The 24,948-nt window shown below is 34.0% G+C and overlaps 1 protein-coding gene across 2 annotated transcripts; it reads left to right on the forward strand.

Moving 5' to 3' along the window:
• The first annotated feature begins 13,633 nt into the window (after nucleotides 1–13,633).
• LOC106407914 (glucan endo-1,3-beta-glucosidase 13-like) lies at nucleotides 13,634–19,143 on the forward strand. 2 transcript variants are annotated; one of them, XM_013848760.3, is made up of 4 exons: nucleotides 13,634–14,309; nucleotides 14,404–14,503; nucleotides 15,310–17,798; nucleotides 17,875–19,143. In XM_013848760.3, the coding sequence occupies exon 3, from the start codon at nucleotides 16,607–16,609 to the stop codon at nucleotides 17,651–17,653; it is 1,047 nt and encodes a 348-aa protein (XP_013704214.1). In that variant the 5' UTR covers nucleotides 13,634–14,309; nucleotides 14,404–14,503; nucleotides 15,310–16,606; the 3' UTR covers nucleotides 17,654–17,798; nucleotides 17,875–19,143. The 2 variants fall into 2 exon arrangements, with proteins under 2 accessions (XP_013704214.1, XP_048616836.1); XM_048760879.1 differs by having other exon boundaries at nucleotides 14,404–17,798.
• Nucleotides 19,144–24,948: the final 5,805 nt, after the last annotated feature.

Raw genomic sequence — 24,948 nt, forward strand, 5'->3', positions numbered from 1 at the left:
ATATGATAATTAATAATTATGAATAATACATATCTGATAACAATTTTTATCCTCTCTCTTTTTTGTTTAATTTTATATTATTAAAAGAAATTAAACAATCACATTAACCATAAAATTAAGAAGTTAGATTTTTTCTTGTATGTTATATTTTGAATTTTTTAAAACGACTATAAATTACTAAAAAGAGTAAAAGTTCCACATTGAAAATTTTATGATAAATGGTTTAACTTTTTTTTTTGTTGAATCAAGATACAAATGATTATAAATCGTATGAATATTAAGTCTCATTAATAGATATTCAAATTATACATATTAATATCATTAAATTAAATTATTTACTATCTAAAAATATACAAATATTTCAATTTCAAAATTTGCATTGAAAAATTATTGAGATCTTAATATTTTAATTTTGAATTTTGTATTGATTACTTTAAGAGTATGATCATAAAGTTGCATAATATTACATGTCATAAAGGTTGGATATTATTGAATGTCCTACAACTTATAACTTGTCCCATTCACCAATATCAACTGCTTCATCACACTTGGCTTAATTTCACCTTCTTCCGCCACGATACGGCTCTGCCATAGTTCATGGCGAAGAATGGTTCGAAAAAGACTTTGAGACTGAGGATACAGATTGATTAACTAGACTCTGTGAATGTGGTTGAACAGTAGTTGTTTGCGTTGCCGAGGGAACATTGCTTCCCATTTCTCTGGTGCAGCAGCAGATATTCCCCATGACTGAGTGATGTAAGACTCAAAAAGTGTTGTGTTTTTCTGCGATGAAATCGAAGTTCGGCTTTTATACTAATTGTGTTGTGTGGTTGGTGGAAAACATTTGTGTAAAGTTTGACTTTGGCGGGACTACGTATCAGTCATAGTCAAAGTTTGTTTTTTTTCTTTGATATTCTAAATTTGTAATAATTTAATTTTAGTTGAAAAAAAGAAAGAAAGTATCCCACCACTTATACAACAAAATCTTTTTTAAGAAATTTAAATAGATAAGATCTTAAACTGGTATGATCCAGAGGGCAAGTTACCCAAACCATTTATTAAAACATCCAGTTTAAGTGGATATTTTAATTTATTTTTCTTCTAATATATATAGATAAATGAAATTGATTTAATTTTCTTTTAATACTCAAGTTATAAAGGAATAAAATCAAAAGGATATAATTTTTAATCAAAACTCTTGAATTGAACTTGATTCAATAAACACAAATTAGTATTCTATATACATAAAAGGAAGGAAATAAAGTTATAAACTAATTAAGAAATCATTGTGATTATTTCATTTTATCACATTTATTTATTTTATTTATATGTAATATTTTACAGCCTAATATATTATAGTTTTTTATTTTTATTTTGTTGCTTTGTAATGAGACAAAATTTAATAGGGGTCAATAATGTTTTGGGCTAGGGTCACTATAGAATCTATACTATTAAAATAGAAAGTTTTTTCTAGGTCTCCTTATATTTTGCAAGTATTTACAGTATCATGTCATTGCTTATTGAGAAATACCTTAAGATAGTACTAAAAAATTTATGTCATAAATATAGACTCTAATTATCAAAAGGACCAAAATATTTTATTAAAGAAGTAAATATACACTTATACACCTAGGGTTAACTAATACAAACCTTAGGGTTTGGAGTTAATGAGTGGGGATTTGGGATTGAGATTTAAAATTTTATAAAATAAAAAATAAATATTAAAAATTTTAAAATAAAAATTTTAAAAATAATTTCAAAAAGTATTTTCGAATTACAAAAAGAAAATTTGAAAAAAATAAAAAAATACGAAAAAATATAAAAAAAATTTATAAAAAAGTTCGAATTTGAAAACATATAATTTAAAACTATAAAAAAATTATTTTTTTATTTTTTAATATTTACTTTTTAATTTTAATTTTTTTTATTTGTTATATATCTAGGGTATTAGAGTTTTTTTACCTATTAAATGAAATATTTTGGCTATTTTCCTCCTTGTGATCTATTCTTGTTATCAAAACTTGAAAATTGTCTATTTAAAAGAATTGCAAATGCTTATTTAAAACATATACTTTTAATTAATTATATATATTTCCAAAAAATCAATTTCTTCCAACAAACAATATATTTCATTATTGGGGAAATTACATATTTACCACTTTCATGCTACCACTTTTCATTTTTACCACCGCTAGAATGATATTTTCAAAAATACCTTTTTCATTAAGAGGCAAAAGACTCTTATGCCCATGTTCTTTATATATATAATAAATAAATATTTAAATAAATAAAATCTATAAACATAAAAAAAATTTTGTTTTAATTTTTTTCTGAATTATACTATTTCGAAATTTATACCCTAAACCCTAAAACTCAACTCTAAACCCTAAACCATCAATCCTAAACCCTATTTTTTTTGAACTAAATCCTAAACCCTGAAACATCAACTCTAAACCCTAAACCCTGAAACATGAACTCTAAACCCTAAACCCTAAAACTTCAACTCTAAACCCTAAAACATCAATTCTAAACCCTAAACCCTAAACTTCATATCTAAACCCTAAACCATCAACACTAAACCCTAAACTATCAACACTAAACCTTAAAAAGTAAACTCTAAACCCTAAACCCTAAAAAATTAACCCTAAACCCTAAAACATCAACTCTAAACCCTAAACCATAAACTTTCAACTCTAAACCTTAAACCCTAAATCCTAAATCCTAAACCCTAAACCCTAAACCCTAAAACCCTCGAGTTGTTGTTTTAGAGTTTAGATTTGAAGATTTAGGGTTTAGGGTTTACGTTTAGGGTTTAGATTTGATGTTTTAGGGTTTAGATTTGAAGGTTTAGAGTTTAGGGTTTAGGGTTCGAATTTCAGAAAAATATAAGGTTTAGGGTTTGGTGTTTACGTTTAGGGTTTAGAGTTGATGTTTTAGATTTTTGATTTGAAGGTTTAGGGTTTAGGGTTTAGAGTTGATGTTTCGGAGTTTAGGGTTTAGAGTTGATGTTTCATGGTTTAGAGTTTAGAGTTGATGATTTAGTGTTTAAAGTTGATATTTTTAGTTTAAATTTAGGGTTTAGGGTTTAGGGTTTACGTTTAGCATTTAGAGTTGATGTTTTCGGGTTTAGATTGGAAGTTTTAGGGTTTAGAGTTGATGTTTCCGGGTTTAGGGTTTAGAGTTAATGATTTAGGGTTTAGAGTTGATGTTTTAAGTTTAGATTAGTTAACCGTATGTTTTTTTTTGTCAAAGGTAATCAAAAAGTTATAAATGTCTTTTACCCTTTATTAAAGATGAGGGTAAAATAACCGGGGCTTCTAGCTCTAGTGGTAAAGGACTTACAGCTGTGAGTATCGCCACCTGGGTTCGAATCCCGGCCCTGAGGAATTAACATTTCGGCATCGCCAGGGACAGAAGACCGACACGTGGCAATACATGACTAGTCTGGATCACTTCTGTGGGACCAGGATACCTCTGTATAATTCAAAAATAAAAAGATGAAGGTAAAAATGGTTAGCGTAAACATAAAAAAAGGTACTTTGAAAATAGTATTTTTGGCAATTTCCCTTGCGGTATTCTTCTTGTCCGTTTCAACTAAATCATAAAAACCTATCGTAACATAATCAATCAAATTTATTGCTCTACACAAAAAAACCTAATTTTTTTACTAACGTAGACCATCGTAAATCTCTTATATATTAATTGAGAAACATTACAACTTTTTTTGTAGCCTCGTGTCATTACTAAAATGATTCTTAAAATTATTAGAAAAAATAGGTTGGTCCATCTAATTATATAATAATTGTTTATTAAACTAACCATAAATTCATTATTAATATTCTTTATTATTTCCTTAAATAAAACTTACGGAATTGCCAAATGTGGCTAAAGTATATATGTCAATTAATGATTTTAAATAATAAAAATTTGATAAAAAATAGTTTATCTTCTATCATATTTTTTAAATTTTAAACTATTAAAATAAATTAAACAACCACATTAACCATATTATAAAAAATTAGATTTTCCGTATATATTTTATTTTGAATTTTTAAAAATGACTAAAAATTACTACAACTTTTAAACGTCTCACATTCAAAATTTGTGATCGGCTTAAAATTTTTGTTATGATAAAATACAAATGATTACAAAATCATATAAGTAAAAAGTCTAATTTAATTAATTATTAAGAGTAATATATATATATATTGTTTTAAATTAAACTATATACCATATAAAACATAAATATTTTAATTTCAAAATTTACGTTGGAATTTTTTATATAAAAGATTTGAACAAACATTGAAAACTTATTTTTTTTTAAAAAACATATTAAAACTATTAATCCCACGATGAAACTTTTGTTATAAGTAATATAAAGTTTTTGCTATAAAAGGTACAAATATCAAAAAACCCATTGAGTAAAAAGCATTATTTAATATACATTAATATTAAAAATATACTATGTATGTAAATATCATTTAAATTTAATTATATATCCTATCAAATAAAAAAATTATTGTTTGGATTAATAAAATTGATTTATATGTTCGCACCATACTGACTTTTAATTATTCAATATATATTTATTATTTTATAATATATAAAAACATAAAATACATAAAATAATTTTTATATATAATGTTTATTCCGCACAATGAACCGGTCTTAATCTAGTTACATGGTATTTTGTGGGGTTTATGTATTGAAACGTATACCATCTATACTATTAATACATACAACTTTTTTTGAGGTATCCTTGATTTTGGAAAGTATTTACAACTGTGTCACTGCTATTAAATTTTAAAACAAATATCCCTTGTATATTAATCTTTGAGCATTGCAACATGTTTTCATAGCCACATGTCATCACTAGAATCCTTAGAAAAGTAAGTTGGTCCGTACAAATATTATACTTTTTATTAAACTAACTATCAAATTGATTAGTAGTGCACAAATGAATATTCACAATATTTCCTTAAATAAAAGCTACGGAATTACCTATTATAGTTAACATATATATGAAAATTAATGATTATGAATAATACATATTTGATATAAAAAAATTATCCTCTTTCTTTTTGTTAAAAAAAATTATATTATTAAAAGAAATTAAATAATCACATTAAGAATATAATAAAAAATTAGATTGTTTCTTATATGTTATATTTTGAATTTTTTAAAATGACTATGATTACTAAAACTGATAAAAGTCTCACATTGAAAATTTTGTGATCAATGGTTTAATTGTTTTTTGTTCAAGGAAGAGACAAATGATCATAAATCGTATCAATATGAAGTCTTATTAATAGATATCATATATATCATTTAAACTAAATATGTACTATACAAAAATATAAAAATATGTTAATTTCAAAATTTTCATCGTAAAATGATGAGATCTTACTATTTTAATTTTAAAATTTGTATTGATAAATCTTACATTAATTTTTTTGTAATTAATAGTTTAAACTTTTGTTACAGTAACTATACAAATGTTAATAAAATCATATGAGTACAAAGTGTCAATAATACATATTTATATTAAAATATTATATATATATATGTCAATATCAATAAATGTTAATTATATACCGTATAAAGTAAAAAAATGATTGTTTTGATTTATTTACCAAAAACATGATTTTAAATAAACAAAAGGTATTGGTTTTGATTTATGTGCTTACTCTAATGCATATACTTTTATGTATACAAATTGTTTTTTTTTTTAATACGTGGTTTCTAATATGTTATTTGATTCTGACAATCCTAGAAATACACCTCCTCTACAAATATTTGGTACTTCCTCAAAGTTTCTGTTGACATTTTGGCCTGACCTCTCCCTCATGGCCTGCCTCTGTTTTTCTCTCTGTTTTTATTCTCTTGTTCACTGTTTTTACACTTGGGTTTTATTGTATACAAGCTTACTCTCACTCACGTTTGTTTTCTTGTAGAGAGAAGAGAGAATACTTTTATGTCTACATTGTTAATCTCTTTTTTCTCATTGATTTCAAACACACAATCTTACACATATACATAGTTGATTTCAAAAACTCTGTTTTTGTATGATAAAACTCTGTTTTTAAACAATCAGATGAACACAAATAAGTGTTTGTTTGTGTATATCCTTTAGTTAGGACAATGTCTTCGATTTCTATGAATGGTGATACAACTTTGGCTTTGTCAGACAACATTTCCTTCAGATGCTAATTTGGGGGGGGGTTTTCTTTTACCTCTGCTTCTATGCGGTTGAGTTTGAGGGTCCCGTTCTGAATCTCTCCCCGGTAAAACCGAGATTCTTCTGCCAAGTTCTTGTGTTTCTCAAGGTTCATGTCTGTCAAAGCTGTTGCATTTCTCTGAGGAGGAAGTCATGTCAGTTTAGTATGTTTTCATGTTATGATTACACTCAGATGATGATTTATTAATAGTATCTGGTTGTGTCATCTCACCTTGAATTCTTCATCGCTCGTATTATAAAGTTTACTCTCAAGGTCCTTGAGTAGTGACTCGACCCTGAAATCAATATGAAATAAAGGAGTTATGCAAGGTCCCAATTTACATTGACGAGAGGACAGGCTGGTTCAGTACCTTCACTGGAGACTGGATAATGAGCTTTCCACTATAGACGCCAGAATGATTCCTATGTTACAAGAAAGTGCACATTTTATCTACGTATCAACAAGAAGTCAGGGGGCTCTCTTAACATATAAGAAACTATCTTGTACCTTGTAAAAAGTGAAGTGATGTAACCAGTCATATGTCGGTAGGAATGGTCCTGCATGGCTAACATTCCAGATTGGCCAGGAAGCATCAGCATGAAGAGCTCCACTCTACAGTAGGCAGCAAATGCTTCGGGCTTCATCATCTTTTAATCTTTGGTTTTATGCTCCTATTGGAGTTTGTTGTCTTCTTTTTTTTTCATTTCCATACTTTTGTTGATCATCCCCTTGTCGTTTGACGAGGTCTTAGGTATTAGACACAAAATATTCCACATCGATAGTTGGAATGAATTTTTAGTAATATATAAGATATACGAGCCAATCCACGTATCACCAATTTGTTTTAGGTTGGAAGTTCATCTAGCTTAACATGGTATCAGAGCAAAGTTCACGCAGTCCAACCCGATCCACATCGATCCGTCCAAAGTTGGCCTATCGATCCTTGCCTGAGCATTCCGAGATTGACGCTCAAAGAGTCATCATCTCGAGGAGGCGTATTAGACACAAAGTGTCTCATATCAGTAGTTGGAAGAGATATTTAGTAATATATAAGATAGATGAAATATTCGAAATAAATTAAGATTTTCCTCATTTATAATATATAATTAATAAATCTGGAGTATGAGATAAAAACTAGATTATGATATATATTTAAAATTTATTGTGGAATTTGTTTTTATTTTAGTAGTTTGATTTAGAGTTTTTTAATCCTTCTTTCGGAATTCTTTCATAATGTAGGTTTCAAATCTTAAAAAGAGTAAACTAATGCATATTAATAAAAAGGAATATTTACAAAGTATCTTCAAGAAGATGTTAGAAAAATGATTAGGTGTAGATTTATAAACCAAAATTCATGAATACATAAACAAAAATTTTATTTATATCTCAAAAAGAAGTGAAACCCAAAATAGATCTGAACCGAATCTGAATGGGTATAAGAGTACACACTTTTAATAATTTATTTATATCCTCTATATACTAAAACACAAGTCACTCAACCAATCTTATTTTGCCACGTAATATTTGTTTACAATTGTTTTTAAATAAAATCAAATAAAACTAGAAAACGCCTATGGATAAAATACTAAACAACCCATGATCTAATCCACGATCTATTTTCTTTGTCCACGATTTTTCTCTTTTCGCATTTCTATCCCTTTGATTCGATATAGAAAACTCAAAATCAATCAATAACAGAAATATGCTCTTTCTGTTATGAACCAGATTGTGGATAGCTCATAACCAAGAGATTATGATTTGTAATCTTTCCATTTGTCTATGACGGTGTAATCTCCTATATAAGGAACCTCTATGTTATGAATAAAGATAGACTTTTCCATTACTTTTATAACATGTTATCAGCATGAAACTCTAAATCCCTAAGCTAATACCCAAATTGAAAAACCCTAAAACACTAACCCTAGCCGGCGATCCGACGATCCGACGAACCCTAAACCCCGATTGCGTCTCTTGTTCCCGCATCTGTTCCAGCTCGCGTCCCCGATCAGCTTCAGCCCAAGGCGTTCCTGATCCTAGCTCAGACGTTCGCGACCCGAGAGCAGCTCCAGCATGCGACCTCTTCCTCGTTCGCGACTGCATCAGACAGCTCGCATCCGACGATCAAGGCGTTCCCGATCAAGCAAAACGTCTGCGACCCGATAGAAGCGACTCGATCCATTCCAGCTCGCGTCCCGTTCATGTCCAGCTCGCGGCTCAACTCCTTTGGTGGTCCGATTCAACAATCATCTAAGGTTAAAAGGTAATTCAAAACCTAAGAACCCATAATCGAACATGGGTTGATTGATAAAGAATGAAACCCTAAAACCCTAATCTTTATGAATCAAAATCATAGGGTAATAGATCAAAAATCCTAACTGAGTAAATCGAACCTCTAAAAGTTCGATACCCCAAACCCTAAATCATGTTCCTACATGATTAAAACCCCAAATCGGTTTTTACAAGTTAAAATCCGATACCTATATCTATAAACCCTAAATAATATAAGTATCAGAATTAATTATACTATAATTATCAAATCACATATTAAAACCCTAATCGAATATTTTGAAATCAAAACTGTTTTCGGTTTTGATCATTGAGCTTTTAAATTTGTTTGAATCTGATGCTATGTTGCTAGAATTGTTTGACCATTAAATTGATAGATTTATTTTCTCATCATGCTTGGTTAATTGTTCATCTGATTTAAAATTGTTTAAACGACCAGCATGTTAAAACATTGATTGAATCCGATAGATTGCTAGCTTGCTTTGCTTATATAATCTGATAGGTTGATAGATTGATTGAGGTTTACTTGTTTAAAATCCGAATGATCTGATTGCATGATTCTTGAGGTTTAATATCATCTGCTAGGATTGATAGTTTTGTAATCTGATATGTTTTAAATAGAAACCCTAAATAATCCGTATGATAGGTTATATTGATCTGATTTGGATGTCTTTGAGAATTGAGAATCTGTATGCTAGGTTGATAGATTCATGATAAAATCTAATGTCTTGAGGTTTAAGATTGTATGCTAAGTTCGATTAAATTATTGATCTGATTATATGTTTTTGAGGTTTGATAAATTCGGATACTAGATAAATTATTTACACATGGTTTATGCTAAATACCAATCATGCTTGAAACTGATTCATTGAAGTTCATGCTTGAAATCTATATTCTAGTATTGCTAAAATCAGCCTTGAAACTGATTGAGTGATTAATAAATCTTTTTACTAGTCTTGCTAAAATCCATTGATTGTTAAACCCTAATTGCATGATTAATTGAATCCGTTTTTGCTAGTCTTGATACACCATAATATTATGAGCACATAAAAATAGTATTGTTGAGACTTGCTAGAAATTGACTGATTGATTAAATGCCTTTAAGATTGATAGTCTCATTGTCCTCACAAGATTGAAATCCGAATTGATTGTTTTTAAGAGTAAGGCCGCATGAAAATTATACATAAATATTGAGTGATATATGATTTGAGATGTCGAAAATCAACTTGGATTTTGCTGCCCTAAATCTCTTTGGAGATAATTATTTACGGTGGGCATTGGATACAAAGATTATCCTAAAGTCAAAAAGACTTTGTGAATGTATTATAGAAGGCAATAATGCCAATGAGGAAGATTGATACATGACAATATTAACTATTAGCCATCATCTTATTAAGAGTCTCAAAAATCAGTATTTGACTATAGAGAATCCCCTAGACCTTTGGACAGAGTTAAAAATCGAGATATGATCACCAAAGAACAGTGTTATTACCAAAGGCCATATTTGATTAGAGAAATCTCAGAATCCAGGACTATAAGTCCATGGATGAGTCTATTGCTACCTGGGCAAAATAATGGATTACTGATGAGAAACAGTGAATTGAGACCTCCTGGATTAACCCCATTACCTGATACCAATAAGGTCGTAGAAGAAAAAAAAAAGTAACCACATCCAGAATAATAGACCACACGGCCATGGCCGTGGAGGGTGGAAAGGACGTGGCCATTGCCACTATAACACATTTGTCCGTGGGAATCACTATGGCAGTGGCCGTGGTATATCCTTTAAACCACAAAGCTCGACCAAATCAGTGTGCCATAGATGTGGAATGGGGAACCATTGGGCTAAGATATGAAGGACTCTCAAACATTTTTGTGACCTCTATCAAATAGAGTATGAAAGGGAAGAATCCTGAAACCCACTTGGTCTATAAAGATGGTGAAAATAATTTCGAACATGATCAAGATGATCTTATGGAATATGAGACCCATGATTGCCTAAAATAATCAAGTGGATAATCTGATTTCGACATCAAACTTGTGTGATTGCTTTGCTTGTATGCTTTCTCTGATTTTTATCTCCTTGAATTTATTTCTATTACATTGTCTGCTTAGATTAAATGAATGAATGATTTTTCTATATGAGTACACTTAAAAACGCCAATATAAGTATTACAGCAGGTATCGCCAGTCTGAAAGAAGACTATGGCTAGGCTAATATATTATTGCCTAAGGGTATGCATCTAGAAATCAGTGATGCCTTATATTCACCCATCTCTAAGAGCAAGAACAGCCTATTGAGTTTTAAAGATATAAGAATGAATGGTTTCCATATTGAAACAATGGGCGAAGGAAACAAAGAGTTCCTTCAGATATATGTATAAAATCCCCCAAGGCCATAATAAGTCCTAAAGACTATACCTGCATTCTCTACTGGCCTATACTATGCATAGATCAGTATGATAGAGGCTAAAAGCCTGCGAAAATATACACTTTATGGCACGACCGGATTGGCCATCCTGGTCCAAACATGATGCGAAAATTGATATTCAAAAGGCACACATTAAAAGATAAGAAGAGTTATCCCAAAGAATCTCACGTGTGTAGCATGTACACAAGGGAAACTCATTAGGCCATCACCAGTAAAACGGCTACGAGCCCCTTTTTCATAAATAAAGACTATATGTCTAGATAATACTGGTGAATACATGTCCCAAGCGTTTAAATGATTATGGTATGTCCATGGGGGTAAGTGTCGACAATTCTGTGATACATGTCCATACCATGAACGGCTTGGCCGAAATCTTTTAAAACGCAAATAGCTGATTAATAGACCATAACTTATGAGGTCAAAACTTCCATTCACAGCTTGGACCACACGAAATTTACATGCACTTAAGTTAATACGCATCAGGCCATTTAGTGAGCATAGATATCCCCTATCACAATTATTAACGGGTCAAGAGCTAGACATACCCCATCATAAGACATTTGGATGTGCTGTCTATGTACTAATTGCTCCACCACAGAGAACTAAGATGGGACATCAAAAGGAGGATGAGGATATATGTTGGATATGATTCTCCCACAATAATAAAATACTTTGAACCAACTATGGGTGATTATATTTGAGGCCAGGTACACAGATTATTTTAAGACCAGGAGGAGAAAAAATAATAAAGCTGGTAAAAGAATGGTAAAAAAAAAATAGAATGGAATCAACCATCAATGTCTTGGCAAGATCCTCGGACTAAAGAATGTGAAATAGACGTCCAAAGATTATACATTTACAAAGCTAGCTAATCAAATGCCAGACACATTTGCTGACCCGAAAAAGAATGACTAAGTCATATATAAACCAACTTGTAAAGCACCAATGAATTTGATGTCCAAGAAGAGGCACAGTCAAGTTGCTACAGAGTCTAGACAACGTATGAAACGTGGTAGACCAATAGGTTCCAAAAATATAAGAATCCTCGGAAACAAAAGAAAGGTGCAGAGAATGATAATCAAAATCCAAATCCGAGGTTACTAAGGAAACCATCCCAAACATGGAGACAAAGCCGGCCGACTCTAAGGTACAGGTACCAAACAATGTAGCTTGGGACAAGCTGCAAAGTATTAAAGGTCCTGAAAATAATGAATCTCAATCGATTATATCATGTCTGGAACATAATGGAACCAATAAGGAATGTCGACATAAGATGATTTATTTGCATACAAGGTAGCACTTGAATTTATGAATATAAGCGAGGATCATGAACCCACGTCAATATAAGAGTGCGCACTCGTAGAACAGATTGGATTGAATGGAAACGTGAGGTTAAATAGTTTAAGGAAGAAAGGCGTATTTGGCCATATGATTAAGACACCATATGATGTTAAAACCAGTGGATATAAATGGGTCTTGTGAGAAATAGAAATCGTGAGATATAAAGCTGATGTTGCACAAGGATTCTCACAAAGACCAGTAATAGATTATGAGACATACTCCCATGTGGTGGATGCAACTACTTTTAGATTTCTCATAAGTCTAGCTATATAAGAGAGAAAATTAGACTTGCAGCAAGTTGATGTAGTGACTGCATATTTATATGGTCCACTGGATACTAGAGGGTATTGAGCTGAAAGTACAACAAGTACTCGAGAACAATATTGATAATCATCAAAGTATATGATCTGAATATCCTAGGAACCTCTGGATACAATTTTCCAAACAGTTGAATATCTCAAAAAAGAGTTTGAGATGAAAGATCTTGGAAAAACAAAGTTTTGTTTGGGATTACAGCTTGAGTACATTAACAATGAAATCCTTGTGCATCAAATAGTATATACAGAAAAGGGTACTCAAGAGATTTAATATGGATCAGTCTCACTCATTATCTAGTACATGGGCGTGAGATCACTTGTTTTGGACACTGATCCATTCAGTCCAAAGGTGGACGATAAAGAAGTCCATTTAGTCATGAAATGGACGATACAAAATTCTTGTTTTAGACACTGATCTGATTGGTCCATAAGAAGGACGATGAAAAAGCCTTTGATTTTGGTTTATTTTATACTAACCAGCCCAAAGAGGGGTTATTTGGTTTTGTTGATTTGTTTTCAGACAGGTTATGTTTTACACATGGGTGGTACACGCATATCACAGCAACATCATCCAAGATTTTGTGTGTGTGTGTGTATTTGAAGTCGATGACTCAATATGTTCGACCAGATTGTGGCATGGCCGATGGTAAAGAAGAACCAACTATCATGTTCGAGGACGAAGCATATTCTGCCCAAGATCTTCATCACCCACGGATTGCAGAAAATTGGAGAGGTCCAAGAGACCTTCAGTAATGTCCAAATCAGGGAGAGTAATGTGTGTTGTACTTTTTTTCCTTCACCATGGTTTTTTCCCTATTGGGTTTTCCTGATAAGGTTTTAATGAGGCAACATTAAAGCACATTACAAGCTCTAAATGGTTATGACATCCAAAGGGAGTGTTATGAACCAGATTGTGAATGCCTCATAACCAAGAGATTATGATTTGTAATTTTTCCATTACAAGCTCTAAATGGTTATGGCATCCAAAAGGAGTGTTAGGAAGCAGATTGTGGATGGCTCATAACCAAGAGATTATGATTTGTAATCTTTCCATTTATCTATGACGGTGTAATAAAGAACCTCTATGTTATGAATAAAGATAAACTTTTACATTACTTTTATAACACTTTCTTTGATTTCAAAACCTTAATTCAATAACAGAAATATGCTCATTTTTTTTAATTTCCATATTGAATGCCCTGAACCAGTGCAGAGTTACATCTCTGAGTAAACGATCTCAGTAACCCATAGATCCCGGCGAGGCTATCGTACTCTGTGTGCAGTTTCGCAGGCTTCAGCGGAGAAACATATTGGCTCATCTGATCCGTTCTAGGGTCAAGAAGGTTCTAGAAAGGGTGGATATGTTTGATCAGAATGATATGAATTGCTAGAGACCCACAAGAAAGAGAAGAAGAGGAAAATAAAAAGCAGAGGCAGATGAGGTAAAATCACAAGAATGCCTTTTGATCAAAGGTATCACTATCATATCGTTAAAGCGTACTGTAAAATATAGCAGGGTATAGATTGAAAACACCTTTGAATATGATAAAGAGTACTACACTTTTTCCCCCTATAATTGTAATATTTCAGATTGCTGTTAAAAGTTTGGTTTATGTACAGTTATAGGGACTAGAGAAACATGAAGTGTTGAAGATGAAAAAATTGTTGCTGCCATCATGGGGAACAACGATTAAATTCTCAAACAAATTAACAGAGGTATGTATATTAACTGCATGTATTTGTTAATTGTTTAAGTTTCTTGGTAAAATGCTCCATAGTAGCTGGTATCAATATTTTTTTTTGGTTTCAGGTGTTTGATATCTCAAATTATTCTTCAACTTTACTGCATCCTCTTTAATGTCAAGAAAAATAGGCATTCAATTTAGACAATCAAATTATTAATCTCAAAGGTATTTGTTACGTTCTCTTTCTCGCATGTACATATAATTTCTTAACTATGCTTTCACATCCACATATCATTTAGATTAGAGTATTTAATCGAGTTTGCATGGTTTAGTCATGTCTGATGTATTGCTTATCATTTATGTTATTTAGTTTAAAAGTATAGCATCATACTTTAAGTACTAAAGATCATCTATTCTCAAGCTAATGAGTAAATTAATTTTAGAAAATGGAGCCCACAAACGGATGCTCACTGTGTCTTGTGCTCAGGCCATTTAGAAATTCGAGAACACCTTCTTTTCAGTTGTACTTATGCTCAGCAGATTTGGAAGGGTTTAACAAGGAAGCTGTTGGGATTTCGCTACACAGAGGATTGGTTCTGCATTCTAAACATGTTGGCAGAAACTGGAAGGAACTCCACTCACATGTTTCTTCTAAGATATGCGTTTCAATGCTCTATCCATTCCATACGGCGAGAAATAAATGGTAGAAAACATGGAGAGACGCATCAGTCATTGGCATTTTTGCTAAAATTCATTGATAAAGGAGTAAGAAATTGGATATCTTCTTTGAGAATGGGAGGGTGTCGAAAGTTCTCCAGAGCTTTAGAGGTCTGGTTTGATACAAGAAGCTAGTGAGGGGTTAAGTTGTTTTCTAAATTCAGTTTACTCTTACACAAACTCTGAAACAAAGCCACACTTGTTGTAAAAAAGTTTTTTTTTTTTTTTTGAATAAATTTAATATTCTTTCAAAAAAAAATTAATTTTAGAATTTACTAATTATTTTTCAATTGTTTACGGGTTTTTATATGCAGATGGAGATACTAAATAAAGTGTTTTTTGTAATGAGTACATAAGGTATTGGTAAGCTAGAAAATGACCAATCTATAATTTGTACTTTTCTAATACTCTTGGGAATGAGGTTCTTTTAAACTTTCGATTTCGTTGATTTTTAAATTAAATTGTAATCTATTTAGCCTTTCCTTATTCATATATTGCCGAATAGTATGATTTTTTTAAGTGTGATATTGGGAAGAATGATAGACTATACTGTGATTTGGCTCTAAAAGGAGTTAAGTTCAGTTTCTCAAAAAAAGGAGTTAAGTTCAATAGCTAAAGCTCATTGCAGATTCTAGACATTAAACTATCATAACAGAGGCATGGTTTTATTTAATGTTCCTTATTACTGCTCATAGTTTGCAATTAAAACGTGATAAGACTGCAATCTGATTTCATATATCTTGGTTGAGAATTATATAGAAGATATCAGTTTTGCTGAAAATTGACTTCCACCTGCAGGTTTCAAGGCCTTCAATGGCATAACATAAGTCAGCAAGAATGAGAGCCTCTTTGGTTGATAACAATGTAAGCGCATCAACAGGATCAGGATCTACTGTAGCGACTAATCATAAAACAGTTTTGTTCACGAACTTCAAACTAATATGAATCAATGTGAATTTTTATAAACAAATTAAACTGTTTTTCATGTGTTTAGTCAATAATAAGTGTGTTAACATTTTGACTAAACATGTAATTTTCAGTGTATATATAACTGAAATTTGGTTTTATTTAACAATTTTCTTACTGGATCAATACTAGTTAATTAATAAAGGTGGGGAAAAGAATGAACCAAAATAACCAGCGTAGCTGGCCCAGATGGTCTCGAGGGGAGATAAAAATCCCCAATACGGAACACGCGGGTTCGATGCGCTGGCCAGGCAATTGGGGTATCTAATTCCCTATAGTACCAAATGGTCCGCCTCGCACCGAGAGGTTGGCCCCTGGGGGTGGAAGTCCCTCCAGGTTAATTAAAAAAAAAAAAAAAAGAATGAACCAAAATTCGTCAAATCCAATTAACTCGAGCGGTAAAAATAAAAAAATATATATACACATAAACCGAATAAATGTATATTGAATGAACCCGAAATTAATTGATTCGGTTGGTTCAATACCAAACTCTAAACCGTAGAACACCCTATCGAATTATACACTCTATCACAGCAGATTACTAACTACCGTAACAGAATCATCCCGCTCAATTTCGCACTTCGTCTTCTTCTTCCTCGCCACTCTCAGTTTCGGATCGTCTCCACTCTTCCAAGAAAGCAAGCTATGAAGATTCTCAAGTGCGATCTCTTACTGATTGTTATCGCTGTAACGGTGGTGGTACTGATGGCGCCGCCGACGATCTCCGCCGCGAAGGTCGGAGTAACCTACTCCACTCCCGACTTCAGCTCTGGATCCGTCGAAGCTTCTCCAAAAAGAATCGTAGCAAAGATCGTTTCTATGGAGATCGAGGCGGTGAGGCTTGTCGATCCCAACCCGGAGATGATTCGCGCCTTCGCCTCCACGAAGATATCTCTGTTCCTCTCTGTTCCCAATCCACTGGTTCCGATGCTGGCTTCAGATCGTTTGCAAGCGTTCGAGTGGGTAAAGCTCCATGTCCTTCCCTTCCACAATCGCACAAAGATCTCCATGATATCCGTCGGAGACGACGTGGTTTCCTCGAGTTGGCCGGACGCTCCGCCGCCTCTGTTTCTCCTCCGGGCAATCCGAAACGTCCGTAGATCTCTTGTGCATCTGGGAATCCACAAGGTTTCTGTATCTACGACGTTTTCATTCCTCAGCATCATCCCATCGGCTTTCCCTCCTTCGTTGGCGCGTTTCCGGAACCCTAACGGAGACGTGATCATCAAGCCGATTCTGGAGTTTCTGGAGAAAACTAAATCTTCCTTCTTGGTGAACCTATACCCATACAACATAGACTCCTCAATTCACAAGGGGTTTGCCTTTTTCGAAGATCCGTTCAGCTACGTCGACGATTCTTCCATCATCCAAGTTCGCTATGGTAACCTATTCGATGTGATGGTGGACGCGGTGGTGAGGTCTCTGGCAGTCATGGGTCACGAGAACCTTCCGGTGGTGGTGGGGGAGACGGGTTGGCCGAGCTGGTCCTCGAACTCAAGTGAGGTTTATGCTACACCAAAGTGCAGTCAGAGATTCCTAAATGCTCTTGTTGATCATTTGAGAGCTGGAAAGGGAACTCCTTTGAGGAAAGAAGGCGTTTCAGAGGTTTATATATTTGAACTCTGCGACAACGAATCCAAGCAACAAAGCAAAAGGACATGGGGTCTTCTCGACTATCATCTCAAAAAATGAACATCACTTTCTTCCTGGATGATATACCTGAGATGGAGAAGAAGTTTATACAACTCAATTACTTGGTTATTGTATGCATGCTCTTTCTTGCAGTCATTAGTACGGTTGCCATTCTGACCTGTCCCAGTAATATTGTTAGCGCGTGGTAAGTGTGGTTATTACTATTTACTCTTCTTGTTTTATAGATTTTTTTATGATATTCCTGATTTGATTTTGTACAGGAGGGGGACGCCAGCTAAGCGCGAGCGTAAGCAGAAGAAGCAATACTAGACTAGTCTAGACTCGCAACAAAACTGATGTTCAGATGTACTTTGGATATTACACTTCATTCTGTACACATTTAATCATTTTCTTCCCCCTTCATCAATAATGGTACTATGTTTTTGATGGTATTATCACCATAAAAATGATATACAAAATGGTTGTGACTTAATGGAAGAGTTTTTTTCACCTACGACAGTTTCTAAGTTTTTATTACATCAAAAGAAAGTTTCGACTAATAGGGTAGTTTATTTTAGTTGTTTACTTTGGTGCCCTCAGCAAGAACCAAACCAAAGTTACACTTTTTAACTTTTTAACTAACTGGACATATCTTCTTCTCTCTCCTAATTTTCTTATTCATTAAGAAACTCTTCCATTAATCTCGTTTTTTCTTTTTTCTAACAGAAAATTAATTTTACAATACTCATTGTCTCTCACTTCTCCAAAGCATAAATCTTAGATTTTTTTATTCCTTTCTTATCGTTTTTTTCTCTCAATCTAGATGAATCAGTTTTTTTTATAAAAAAAAAAATCACGAGTCACATAGTTCCGCTAGATTTCCCGTCCAATCGTTAGATTTTTAAAATCCATTACCATCCCTAAGGTGAATCCCATATCTGTCTCCTATACTTTTCATGTCTGTGGTTTCTTTTTTGTCAACTATATCTCTGGTTTCTTTTTGAGTAACACGACCAAGCTTTCTCCTTTTTGCGCTGTGACAGTATGTCGTGGTGGTTGTGATGGTCGGAATCCACTGTGGTGTCGCACGGTGAAGCTCGGACAACAATGGAGTTTTTTTCACATTTTCACATTTGATCCTTTATTTGTTATGTTATTACCAATTTGGTCCAAACTATCAAATTTTCAGATACATCCCTTTTAATTGTCCAAATTTTTGATTGTTCAATCCAATCCCTAGAAAATGCAAATATGATTTATAATGTAATATAACAAATATCTACACATAATTGACATTGTGTACACAGAATGGACCTATTTACATGTACAACAATTTGCATGTACAATGGTGAAACCATAAAATCGTATTTTGGTTAAATCACATTCTCCAGTTAAAAATGCATAATCCACAAAAATATCAAGTCTAAGTTAAAATTACATTTAAAGGCAAGGCTAACAAAGCACACATCATTTGAAAACAGAGATCAGCATCTCAACCATCTTTCTATAATGTGTACATGTTTATATGTGTATATGTGTACGTGTATATTTGTACACGTTTATATGTGTATATGTTTATATGAGTTTATGCATACATGTGTACATATTTATCTGTACATGTTTATATCACTACAAGAAAACACATGCTTAACGAGGAAAGTTAACGAGGAAAAACAATCCTCGTAAATTTATGTCGATTTTACGAGAACCTTACGTGGAAAAATAATGTCATCGTTATTTCCTCGTAAAGTAACGACAAAAGCGTTTCGTCGTAAAGTCGACGTAAACTTCGCGTGTTATTTACGAGGAAATAATTTACGTGTATTTAGCGAGAAAATTTTGGATCCACCAACTTTGTAGGTGTTACACGTTTTTTTTGCCACCTAATTAATTTTCGTCGTAAATTCATAGGAAAATTACAACTACCAGATTCGAAATTTCCTATAAATATGGATGTTTGAACATCATTTTAAACACACCAACAACAAAAAACGTGAAAGAAAAAAAAATGGCTGGCTCCGGGACTATTTACGAGTTGCGGAAGTGGATGTATATGCATAGAGATGCTAACGGGAGAGTGACGAAAGAATACCTTGCGGGCCTGGAGACATTTATGCATCAAGCAGATTCAACACCGCTCGCCCAAGAAAGTGGTAAGATGTTCTGTCCTTGTCGGAAATGCAACAATTCGAAACTGGCAAACCGTGAAAATGTTTGGAAGCATTTAATAAATAGAGGTTTCACACCAAATTACTATATCTGGTTTCAACATGGAGAAGGTTTTAATTATGATCAGAATGAAGCTAGTAGTAGTAATAGCAATTTTCAGGAAAAAGAACCGGTTGATCATCATTTGCATAATGAACATAGTTACCATCAGGAGGAGATGGTAGATTATGATAGGGTTCATGATATGGTAGCTAATGCATTCGTAGCTCATGCTGAAGATGAATAACCTAATATAGATGCAAAAACGTTTTACGAAATGTTAAACGCGGCGAATCAATCACTTTACAGTGGTTGTAGAGAATGTCTCTCTAAATTGTCGTTAGCTGCTAGAATGATGAATATTAAAATTGATCACAATCTACCTGAAAGTTGCATGAACGAATGGGCGGACTTGTTTAAAGAGTATTTGTCGGAAGACAATGTGTCTGCTGATTCTTATTATGAGATTCAGAAACTGGTTTATAGTCTTGGGTTGCCTTCGGAGATGATAGATGTTTGCATCGACAACTGCATGATCTATTGGGGAGATGATGAGAAGCTAGAAGAATGTCGATTCTGCAAGAAACCACGATTCAAGCCACAAGGACGGGGACGTAATAGGGTACCGTACCAAAGGATTTGGTACCTACCAATTACAGACAGATTGAAAAGATTGTATCAATCAGAGTAGACTGCTGGAAAGATGAGATGGCATGCCGAGCATACTCAGACGGATGGTGAGATGACTCATCCATCAAATGCAAGAGCCTGGAAACATTTCAACAAAGTACATCCGGATTTCGCTAGCAATAGCCGGAATGTGTATCTCGGACTATGCACATATGGATTTAGTCCGTTTGGAATGTCAGGGAGACAATATTCATTGTGGCCAGTCTTTCTTACACCATACAACCTGCAACCGGAGATGTGCATGCAACGGGAGTTGCTATTCTTGACCATATTAATACCTGTTACGAACCATCCAAAAAGGTCCCTGGATGTTTTCCTACAACCACTGATAAAAGAGTTGAAGGATTTGTGGTCAACAGGGGTGAGGATGTATGACTGTTCAACGAAGACGAATTTTACGATGCGAGTGATGCTTTTGTGGACCATAAGTGATTTTCCTGCCTATGGGATGTTGTCTAGATGGACTACACATGGGAGATTAGCTTGTCCATATTGTAATGGAACGACATATGCGTTTCAACTGAAGAATGGTAGGAAGACAAGTTGGTTTGATTGTGACCATCGATTTCTTCCCATTGGCCATCCTTACCGAAGAAACAAGAATTTTTTAGGCACAAAAGGGTTGTGAGAGACACTCCTCCTCCATATCTAACTGGAGAACAAATTGAAGCGCAAATCGACTACTACGGAGCTAACGAAATAGTTCGTTGGGGTGGTAATTGGCATGTCCCTCGTAATATGTCTGATTCTTACGGTGTTCATCACAACTGGCACAAGAAGAGTATATTTTGGGAGTTGCCATATTGGAAGGATCTTCTTCTGCGCCACAACCTCGATGTGATGCATATAGAGAAGAATTTCTTTGAGAACATCATGAATACAATATTGAATGTCCCAGGGAAGAGAAAAGACAACATAAAATCGAGGTTGGACTTGCCGGATATTTGCTCAAGAAGCGAGTTACATATTAAAAGCAATGGACAAGTTCCCGTTACGATATTCAGATTGTCTTCAGAAAAAAAGTCGGTGTTGTTCAACTGGGTGGCATCAGAAGTGAAGTTCCCCGATGGGTATGTTTCGAATCTCTCTAGATGTGTTGAAAAGAGTCAAAAGTTCTCCGGGATGAAGAGTCATGATTGTCATGTCTTTATGCAACGACTACTGCCCTTTGCATTTGCGGAGCTACTTCCAACAAACGTACATTCGTTTAGACCCGTCTTCTTGAGCTCCCGGTTCTTCGAGTCAGGAGACTGTCCCCAAGACTCAGTACACTCAGAGAGTCTCTGGGTCTACTTCTTCTAGTGCACCATCGGCTCCTCATGTGCCTTCCCCGATGGCTCATCCGACGATGCCTCCTCCGGTGCCTCCTCCGACGGCACCTCCGATGCCCGCTGATATTCATCCCGATTTGATGGTGCCTCCGAGTGCTCCTTACTCGCAGTTCACTGTAGAGTACATTCTCCGTCTGCCAGGCAGAGAAGGTTTACCAGTCATCGACCCCGACCGACCGGACGGAACTTTGTGGTATGTTGCATTAATTTTTTTTAATTCGTTTAAAATTCGTTTATAACATTAAAAAATAATTTATATTTTAAATTTGTATTTTCCAGGTGGGGGGTTGACGGATGTCTTACATCGGACGTAACCGACACGATCAAAGGTTACTTCTCCATGGCACATCTGAACTGGAGTAAGACGCATCACTACGTCAGAAAGACGTGGTTTAAAATTTACGCTGTAAGTTTCTATTAATTAATTATATATACTTTAATTTTTTCATGATTTATATATATACTTTCTAAAAAACTAATTGTTAATTTATTTTTTCCAACAGCAAAAATATAATTGGGCCTTGGGGATCATTGAGAGGGTGAGGAAGAAGTTTAACGCGAAGGCGAAAGTTCACTTGTTGGACACGGTCTCCAACTGGAAGGGTGACTGGATCGTGAAGGGGTATGATCGTGGCAAACCCGCTGAGCTCACCACGGATGTGTGGGATGGCCTCATCGGTTATTGGCGTCTTCCTGATTCCATTAGAATCGCCCAGTCTTTCTCTAACTCCCGTAACACGGTCGATGAGCACGAAAACGGGCCGATGCTTCACACTACGGGCCAAAAACTCCACGCCGGTGTCCGTTTGGAAATGGTAATTAAATATTTTATTAAATAATTTTTTTTAATATATATATTTTTATTCTAACTTTCTTAAATGTTTTTTAGGCCAAAGAGACGGGACATCTCCCGTCTCTTATGGAACTTTACGAGAGGACCCACAAGAACAAGACGGGCGTATTTGTAGATGGCAAGTCCGAGCAAATCTACAACGACGTGGTTGCTCGGGTTGAAGACCGCCAGACCCAGCTGACCCAGCAGTCTACCGACGGATTACCCGTCACCTTATCCACACTTGAAGTGGATAAGATTTACGAGGAGGTAAATTTTCTAAAATTTTAATTTTTTATTATTCATTTAACTTAACTTCAAATTTTTACTAACAATATTTATTTTTTGTTTTTAAGGTTGTCCCTAAAAAAAAGGGGTGGACGTTGGGGATTGGTTCCATCAACGATGTTCCGAGAGCGACATCGTCTTATGGTCAGCGACGGGATGATGAAGTCACTGAGCTGCGTAACGAGTTGGCCGCGAAAAAATCTCGTATGGGTGGAGTCGAGGGCTTCTTGGACGTTATAGCGGCCACAAATCCGGAATGGGAGTCCATGTTGAGGAACATGCGACAACAACATCCCATTCAAGGCGAGTCATCCGACACACATAACGAGGCGGATGTTGCGAGGAGGAGTGATGAATTCTACCAGGCGATGAACGACCAGTAGTTCTCTTTTTTTCCGGTTGTTGTATTATAAATTCAAAACTTATTTATATATAAAATATTTTCGTATTGATTTATTTTTATTTTAAATTATAATTTTATTAATAAATTAAATAATTTTAATTATTTTTTAATTATATTTTTAAATTCTGTAAAATAATAAAAACGAAGTAAATTCGTAGCTAATGTACGACCTATTTACGTGGAAACTTTACGAGGAAATGACGAGAAAAAATAAATGAGTATTTTACGAGAAAACATTTACGAGGAAATGACGAGGAAAGATAAACGAGTATTTTACGAGGAAATACTTTCGTGGTAGTTACGTGTATTTTGCGAGGAAACACTTTCGAGGTATTTACGTGTAGTTTACGAGAAACTCGTTTTGAGGTATTTACGAGGAAATATAGTGACCTCCTTACGTGGAATATTTACGTAGTCTTTACGACGAAATGATGTACTTCGTCTTTACGACGAAATATTTTCCTCGCTAAGTTACGACGAATTGGCGAGAAAATATGTGTTACGACTGATGAGTAATGAGCAAACGTGTTTCCTCGCTAATTTGTCGTAGAGCCTCGCTAATTCGTCGTAAAGCCTCTTTTACGACGAACTCACGAGGAAAACCGCCCTCGTTAAGCTTATGTTTTCTTGTAGTGTATGTGTTTATGCATACATGTGTACATATTTATATCTGCATGTGTACATGTTTATATTTATATGTGCATGTGTACTTGTTTATATGTGTTTTTTTTTCATACATGTGTACATATTTCTATTTGCATTGTATATCACTAAAACAATGTACCGTACAATCATATTTTTCTACTAAAACCACAAAATCACATTATATGGTTAAAAACCCAAAATCACATTTTGAAAAATACTTGAAAGATATTCAGTGTGTCAAATATCGTCAACGTGTACACATATATTATATTGTCCACGTATACAATATATACGAAATGATACATGTACACCAATTCATTTGTACATTTATCAAATTATGATATTAGTAATTTTAATGATTTTGAGTATAGTTGCTAAAAATGCATATAGAGGTTTTTGGTACATTTATTTGTTCATTTCATTCAATGGGGTCTAAAATGCAAATTTAGAAGTTTTAAGTTAACTGAGGAGGACTTATTTGCAAATCTGAAAGTTTTTGGGCAAATAGTGGAAATATTTAAAATTACAAAGACCACATGAAAATTAAGAAAACTTAATTTCAAGGTTCAACAATGGCGATATAATTTCGAATGCAGCGGCGGCTTCTCTTTACAGTCCACCGAAGGCACGAAGAGAGGCTGAGATCACCACGAAGACATCTTGGAACACAATGGAAGAGAGGCTGAGATCACCACAAAGACCTTTTGGATCATCACGAAAGAGTGAACGGAGACTGGAACTCGCCGCAACCATAGTCGTTGACGTCGCCGTATACATTATAGTTACACCACCATCAGAGATATAGCTTTATATATCTTAAAAGAAAAATTGAATAATAAAGATACTGAATAAATACATGTTTTCTTTTTAAAAAAATTCTGAAGAAACAATATTCATTTTACAAAAAAAATTAAAAACTCAAAAAGAAAAAGTTGAAGAAGAAAGAAAGATATGAGAC

This window comes from Brassica napus, chromosome C6, assembly GCF_020379485.1.
Source record: "Brassica napus cultivar Da-Ae chromosome C6, Da-Ae, whole genome shotgun sequence".
In the NCBI taxonomy this organism is placed as follows: Eukaryota; Viridiplantae; Streptophyta; class Magnoliopsida; order Brassicales; family Brassicaceae; genus Brassica; species Brassica napus.